Here is an 8,306-nt window from a genome sequence, read left to right on the forward strand (position 1 = left end):
AAAGTGAGCAGAAAGAGGTGCCCCAGGCCGCTGGGAGATGCATCATTCAGGCTCAGCAGCCCAGACAATACACACATAGGAAAAACACTCCTTACTTTGTAATCTAGAGTGGGAAAGGGTGGAGGAGAGAGAAAAGCAAAAGAAACAGCAAAAGCTCATAAAGCAGCAGGGTCTGGGGGAGGAAAAACACAAACAAAAACACCCCAACTGGCTTATAAAAAGAATGACCCAGATCAAAAGTCACCAAGCAAGAGTTTATCAATTTGAGACCTACTAGAAAAGCTATTTTAATATGCTCTCCCCTCACCTTTCTGCCTCTGCACCTGAAGGGGTTTTAAAAAAAAAAAGACAAGAAAAAAACACATCATGAACAAAAATAAGATTGGCCTTTTTCTGTTTCCATGTAAACTTCCAAGAATATCAAGAAAGGTTGTCAAATGGTTTTTATTTCTTCAAAATGTTTGCCCTTCCCTCTTCATGACATTATCTTTTGTTTGCCTTTTGTTTATTCATAACAGAGCTACAGTTTAAATAGACAATAGAAGCTATGTTATTAGATAATTTAAAATCAGATACCTTGTGTTTCTCAAATGTGATAAAGCAAAGCAGACTTCTCTTAAAGCACATTGTGGCTCATAATGCAAGGTTATGTTTTCGGAGTCAGACACTATTCTTGTTATCCTCAGCAAGGTCTCATAATTTAAGAAAAGTCCCTTAGCAGGTGCCATCATAAAAATGTTTAACAGCCTCCCCTTTTCCAGTATTTGCTTTACTGATGGGATTGGTGTTTTGCTCTCCTCATATTAAGTCTAATTACTACCGCCTTGATAACCATAGTAGGATTTTTTTCCAGCTGATTTTAAAATAGTTGCTCTTCTGTACCATTTTCTTTTAAAGGAAGAAAGTCACTCTTTCAAGACATCAGGTCTACCTGGTCTCTCTGTGAACACTTTAATGCATCACAAGATTTAGACTATCTTTTGCATGGTCAACTAAAGCTGGGGTGGCTAGGGGAAAACACCAAGGTGGGCTTCCTAAAGTCACTGTTTCATGACATCAGGTCTATCTGGTCTCTCTGTGAACACTTTAATGCATTGCAAGAATATTGTATTTAGACTATCTTTTGCATGGTCAACTAAAGCTGGGGTGGCTAGGGGAAAACACCAAGGTGGGCTTCCTTCATCTCTTTCACCAAAGAAAAGTATCAGAACTTTAACTGAAGCAAGCACTGACACTGAATACGCAAAGCACAAGGCTATCCTACTCCTTCATGCTGCAAGAATCTGATTGTTTTGTAGAAACTGCTACAAGCGCAGAGACTGCAAAGCACAAGGCTATCCTACTCTTTCATGCTGCAAGAATCTGTTTTGTAGAAACTGCTACAAGCGCAGAGACACACTTTAGAATATTCATAGAATAGAATCTTAGAATCATTTAGGCTGGAAAAGACCCTTCAGATCATTGATTCCAACTGTCAACCTAACACTGCCAAGTCCACCACTAAACCATGTCCCTAAGCACCACATCTACATGTCTTAAATACCTCCAGGGATGGTGACTCCACCACTTCCCTGGGCAGCCTGTTCCAGTGCCTGACAACCCTTTCAGGGAAGAAATTTTTCCTAATATCCAATGTAAACCTCTCCTGGCACAACTTGAGGCCATTTCCTCTTGTCCTATCACTAGTTACTTGGAAGAAGAGATGAAAACCCACATGGCTACAACCTCCTTTCAGGTAGTTGTAGGGAACAACAAGGTCTCCCCTCAGCCTCCTTTTCTCCAGGCTAAACAACCCCAGTTCCCTCAGCCACTCCTCATCAGACTTGTTCTCCAGACCCCTCACCAACTTCGTTGCCCTTCTCTGGACATGCTCCAGCACCTCAACATCCTTCTTGTAGTGAGGTGCCCAAAACTGAACACAGGATTCAAGATGCAGCCTCACCAATGCCAAGTACAGGGAGACAATCACTTCCCTACTCCTGCTGGCCACACTATTCCACAGCTACTCAAAGATGGAAAGTGAAAGTTCAAAATCAAGCAGAGTAAAAAAATTTAACTCTAGACCTCACTCATTCCTCTCACATGAACAGTTCTATCTCCTTCCTGTAAATGCTCAAGATTTCCAGTGCACATCAGGAAAAAAAAAACCCTGTACTCAACATTTTAGTAGAGCTTTAATGCCAGATGATGTGTCAGTGTTCAGGATTAAGTGACTGCATAATATCCGGTGACAGAAATTTACAGGCCTTCAGGAATTTCATGACTGAGAAAGAATGACGTCTAGGATTAATGGCAATTTGGTCTGAATTCTGAGGATCTAAATGTTAAGGCCAAGCATTTTACTGCTGCTTTAGACAGGCAGCCTTTTTTGGCGGGGGAACTAGCCCCGAAAGTGTTCTGCAAGGTAGCAATCCACATCACGTCATGTTCATCTGGAGTCATCAATTTAACAGCACAGAATGTCTAACAGAATAAACTTCTTCTAAAAAGGTAAAAAAGTTTAAACATAAAAGGATGCAATGTTTCTAAACTCAGTATCAGATAATACCATTATCCATTGCTTGAGCTCTCTAAGCCTTTTTTGTTGCAAGTCTGTAGCTTGTGCTTGATTCAAACTGCTCCAGACAAGAGCTTATTAAAACGATTTATCCGTTAATGGAACTATGAACATCACATAATACACAAGTCTTTAGAGCAAGGTACCTAAAACAAGATAAGTAGGATTAAAACGTGCCTTTTCATGCTATAAAAGCAATTTGTTCCCCAGATTTATTTGCCAACTTGACTTGAAAGATTATTATACACATGGAACAAAAGGGCAAGGAAAAAAACAAGTGTTCAGACAGTGACATTGTAAAACTGTATTCCTATTTCAGGGATGAGAAATAATTTATAAGATAATACAACATAAAGTAGTTTATTCATGCCAGAGGACAGATCCAGTTGTAACTAATCAGTGGAAAGGCTTGACGCAGTAGCTGCAGAGATAATTCAAACAGTAAGTATATTAAAAAAACAACCAGGAAAGTGCTTCCTATGAAAACAACAACAGTAATTTCCATTTATAATTGCCTTCTATGACGATCACAAGTATCTTTAGTCTGTTGTAAAGGACAGCAATTAGCGCTTCTCAGTGGTTAAAACCTATGAACAAGATTGTGATTTAAAAAGAAAAAATCAAAGTCATAAATAAAAGCACTGAGTAGGAAATTTGTCAGATAAAAATTTAAACAGAAGCAGCCTAACCTGAAGTGCCCACACCCAAGCTAGAAGCAGTATCTCTTCTCAGGACTGGTCTGCACACAAACCAGGACTCATTTCACCAAACCTATAAACTTTAAAGCCAAGTCAAAGGCTATGCGGGCATTTCAGTAGGCTCACATGGCAACTGACAGCAATTGAAGTTATCATGATTTAGCAGAGCTGAAATAATATTTGCATACTCTCAGCCCATGGCAAGTATGAAGGATGGTAAGAGTCTGCATAGAAAGAGGCTTAACATAAGCCAAGTTACATTGCCTTTCCCATGAAGGGACATCACATGGTGACTTATCTAACACATGGTAATGTGCCAACCACTGAGACTTGAAGGTTCAGTCTATCAAGAGCTGGTGAACTTCATGCAGTTTTTATTCTTTCTGTTTAAGCTAAAACTAAATATGTCAGTCAAACAAAAAAAATTGTCCACATAGGGCTTAGCAAAACTGAATTAGCTTCAAATCAGTCTTAACCTAAAGAATCGTTATAGCTAAATCAGCTTTTAACATGATCAAAGCAAATTGTATTAAGAATTCCTCTTTGGCTGGAAAAGATGGCTATGCCAGCCAGCTCAAATAGGCCCCATATCTAGTCAAACCTGTCCAAAGTCCTTTTTACTGCACAGCCACTGCACATGAGTAGGGTCTGTACACATGACCACCTCACCAGTTATGGCACCCCTCTTAGATGAAAAACCCTCTATCAGATTTCCTGCATGACATTGCTGAGGGGTGGTGGACAAGGACACATAGCACAAGATCAGCAGAAATGTGGAAGGAAGAATGCATTTAAGGAAGAAAGAGAAGCAGCACCAAGACAGAGGAAGCAAAGCGATGGCTTACAAGCCGTCCTAACAGGCACCGAGCTACAAGTTGGCTACTCCTGATAGAAGTTTCTGCTCCAAAACAGTTCACATGCAAAGACAAAAAGCACAGGCAGGAGCTACATCCTAAAGCCAGCTGCTGAATGGTTGTAGGCCCTTAGAGGCTCTGTGAATGAGGGGCTTGACATCAGGCATTTTGTTCAATGCTAACACCACAGGATGTTAGATTTTAGAGGGAAAAAAAGTGAGACAATAAGCCCATACAACAGAGTTTTGATTGTAATTTCTGCTAGCATAATCACTGGTGTGCAGTTCAGGCCATGCCTGGTAAGAATAAATCAATACTACTTTTCTTTGGTGTTTTGTGAATAAATCACTCTATAAAATACCCTGACCTTGCATCATCAATTTCTGTTCTATGGGAAGTGCTGTCCTTAGGCAATGACAAAAGTGTGCAAGGTTGTAGAACATCAAGGGAGAAAGAAAGAACCTGAATAACAATGGACAAAACTCAACAACCTGTCCTGACTTGATTAACTTGAAATAAGATAGCCCCAACCCATAACGAATAATGTTTTTTCTAGCATTTTGGGATGTTCAGATCTGTGTCTTCACTTTAGGTTCAGAACATAAAAGTTTTCAAGGGTGCAAATTAGCAAACTATTTCTTCCCATAATAAGAGACTTTGGCATATGAATCATGTAACAGATAGTTCTTAGCATCTCAGTGGGTCAGGCACTGCAGACATACACAAAGTTTGCAATATACAGAGATGTAGCAAAATGCAAACACTCTGCTAGCTCTAGTCGAACTCTGAAGAATTTACCATAGTAAAAAGCAGGTGCAACACACTGCATATAATAAAGTGCCACCCCAGCAATATGTCTGGGTCTAACTAAGAGATAGTTCCACAAAAAAAGTCACTTCAGTGCTCAGTAGCTGTCAGAGAGCCAACTGAGTGGGGATAAGAGTTATTAGGAAAGAATAAATCTGTGGTTCCCCAAACTCTGCATTTGTGGTTCCCACACGTCATCTAAGAAGGATGTTGAAATGCAAAAGGTGCAGAGAACCACCACAAGGACAATCTATAGACATGAAACAATGTCAGCATGGGTAACATTTAAAATTTTGAGGATTCTTCAGACTGTAGGGGCCATACAGGACCTGTACTATAGTGACAATAGGACATGATGCTCACCGGTTGTTCTAATACAAGAACTAGAATGTATCAAATACTGCTGGTAAGACCAGGTTCAAATCAAACAAAAGCAGGTGCTGCTTCAGAGGCAAGGCTGGGTGGTAAAACTGCTGAGTAAAGAATGCTGTAGATTGTTAACAGTTTACTGGAATTCAGAAATCAACTGGACAAATTCATGGAAGAGAAGTCCATCAATGGCTGCCAAATAAATAAAACCAAAAACATGCAAATACAAAACCAAAAAAACACTACTCTGATTTAGGAGTCTCCAAATCTTAAAACTGCTTAGGAAAATAGGGAGAACATCACTATCTATTTAAGACCCATTAAATTCTTCACTAGGTTTTTCCCCAACTAAAGGCCGTTGTCAATGTAAGATAGCAACCTAGAAAGAACTTGAGCTGCATTGCATCCATTCTTGTGTAAGCATCTTTCTCTGTAGCTAATAAACCCCTTCTAACCATGAACATAATTTTCAATGCAAGTGCCCATACATTAATTTCATAATGCTTCACTCACTTCCCCTCTCCCTTGCCCCCCCCCTCTCTCTTTTCAGATTAAAGAAAATCCAGATGGGGTGCAGGTGCTGCAAAATGATACAAAGGTATAACAGAACAAAAGTCGCTTACACTGAATAAAAGAAATGCATTAAAACATGTGTCTGTGGTCCCCTACACCTGTTGCTTAAATTAAGCCTATTTACAAGTTTTCCCAAAGTTTATGCACTATCATGACTTTTAAAGATACTGTAGGCATACTGATTTCCTGTGAATGTCCTTGTGATTTACTGTAATTGAGGTCCATTTCTGAGATTCCTATCCCACAGAAAAATGGTGTGGCATTGAAAACTCATCCTTAGCAAAGCTTTTTCTTATTTAGGTAGCATGACCTTCCTTCAGTTCAGTAGAACAAGGAGCACAGAGTTTGTCAGATCCTCCCTCTCTCCTAAGCAATGAAAATGAACCACAGAACATTGCCTCCATCATAACTTTTAAATGTAGTTAGTTGTGGGAACAATTCCCCACACTAGAAGTCTCCCTGGAGAGGAGGTTTTAGGTTAGGTTAACTAGGTTTTAGAAAGACAACACTTCATCCCCAATTGATGGTTACTCCTTCCCTTGGCCACATCTCTAGAACAGGTAAGGAAGTGGGAAAGAAAACTGATACTATGAAAGAAAGAGGGGAGATAAAGAAAAGAGAGAGCTTCTGAAAGAAATAAGTGAGGGAAAAGTTAGGAGTGAGATAAGAAAGTAAGAAAGGAAAAAAGGAGGGGACAAATAAAGGGACAAAAAGATAAGACTCAAAAGGAAGAACACCAGGGGGAAAAAAAAAAGGGAGATATTTTAGCAACTGCATGAGGACATATTAATTAACAATCTATGGGGGCTAATCTACCCCCCAGAGAAAATAAAAAATAAAGCTGGAAACGTGCAACAACCAGCACAAGGTTCTCTGACATCCTTCTCATGGTGAATTCACCATTCCAGGGTTTAGTTAAGATCAGTCCCAGGAGACAGCAACCTACAGCACAGTTCAGCATTTCCAGTCAGTTTAGCTCATTCTCAGGACCCCAGGTAAAGCTTAGTGACACCAGTTCCTCAAGATCACCAGCTTAAAAATTAAGCTTAATCCTTTTTTATAATTATATTTACTAACAGCATAATTAACATTTCCTCTACAAATTTTTCTTACTCCAGCTATATTTTTGATCCAGAAGAAGTACAATCACCTGGATGCATTCATGAAATAAACAGCTACAAATACAATGAGCAAAGCAGCAAAAAATCCAAATTTAAAGAGAACAGTGAAATTCAAGAACACAAAAATGAACTCCAGAAGGATGACCTAAAGAGAACAGAAAATAAAACCCAGGGAAATAGCACAAAAGAAACTCTCGGGAACCACAGGGGCAATGATTTTCAAGAGGACGGCCTTATAAAGGGTGTTGGAAATCTTGATGTTGCAGTCAACGGTGGCAACTCCTGCACTGCACTGCACCCCATGCTCAATCCCAGCACAAACCCAGGAAAAGAAGCCAGTGAATTGGGACCCTCCAGCCAGTCAGGAGAGTCTCCTTCAGCCAGCAACAGAGACTTTCACACAAAATTAAATAGGTCTGGCCAAGAACTTGACCTAGAGGTAGGCAGTCAAAGGAAGGCAGCCTGCAATGAGCCAAACAGTATTCAAGATGGGAACTCCTGGTCTGCAGATGATAGCATCTTTCTCAAAGGAAGTACAATACTGGAGACACAAAACAATGCCATACAAGTTCTGGGTATTGATTATCCACAAAATGGCAATCAAACCAGGAACTATGTTGAAAAAGATAGCTTTTCAGTCAACTGTGCACATTCAGACCAAAACCCTGGGCATTCAACAATACAGGACAAGGACCTCTGTGTAACTCCACCTTCACCTATGAAGGAGAGCAGTATTGAACTTTTTAAAACTGACTCTGCAAGTTTGAGCATGGGCATTACCAAAGTAGCACAGGCACCCACACACCTCAACCACAAAGACATCAATGGAGAAATTGAGGAGGAAGATCCAGAAGTAGCAGCAGCTCTGGCTGCACTGGAAGCTGCAACTGCAGGGGAAGACCTGGAAGATGATGATGAGTACTAGATCAAGGTTTCTTTCTAATACACTGGGTAAGATCCAGATTTATTTCTGGATCTCTATGAGCACATGTACAGCACATGTGGACAGCTGTTATGAACAGCATATATAAAAGAGTTGGGACTAAACCTATGTCCCTTCAGCTGTTTTATACAGCCTTTTAATTTCTACTGCCTGAGGTACAAAAGTGCTCCCTTGGCTAATGGTAATGCTGACACTCTTCTCTATGGGGCCAAACAGGAGGGCAAAACATTATTTCTTCCACACAGGATATTCTGCTGTATACCCACCTCACCTGGACTCTTGCAAACATTTCCTTTGGTTTTGACCCTCAAGAGGGTCAGCACACACTGCATCTTCCAGGTTCAGAAAACTTCCATTATTTCAAACAGAACTATAGAAGCCATG

At 40.2% G+C, this 8,306-nt stretch overlaps 1 protein-coding gene across 1 annotated transcript; it reads left to right on the top strand.

Annotated features, from left to right (window-relative positions):
- The first annotated feature begins 5,851 nt into the window (after positions 1–5,851).
- LOC104625057 (chromosome unknown open reading frame, human C4orf19) lies at positions 5,852–7,904 on the top strand. The gene is made up of 2 exons (XM_010292588.1): positions 5,852–5,883; positions 6,977–7,904. Exons 1-2 carry the CDS (start codon positions 5,852–5,854, stop codon positions 7,902–7,904), a joined length of 960 nt encoding a protein of 319 aa, XP_010290890.1.
- Positions 7,905–8,306: the final 402 nt, after the last annotated feature.

Source organism: Phaethon lepturus, unplaced genomic scaffold (assembly GCF_000687285.1).
Source record: "Phaethon lepturus isolate BGI_N335 unplaced genomic scaffold, ASM68728v1 scaffold8288, whole genome shotgun sequence".
Lineage (NCBI taxonomy): Eukaryota > Metazoa > Chordata > Aves > Phaethontiformes > Phaethontidae > Phaethon > Phaethon lepturus.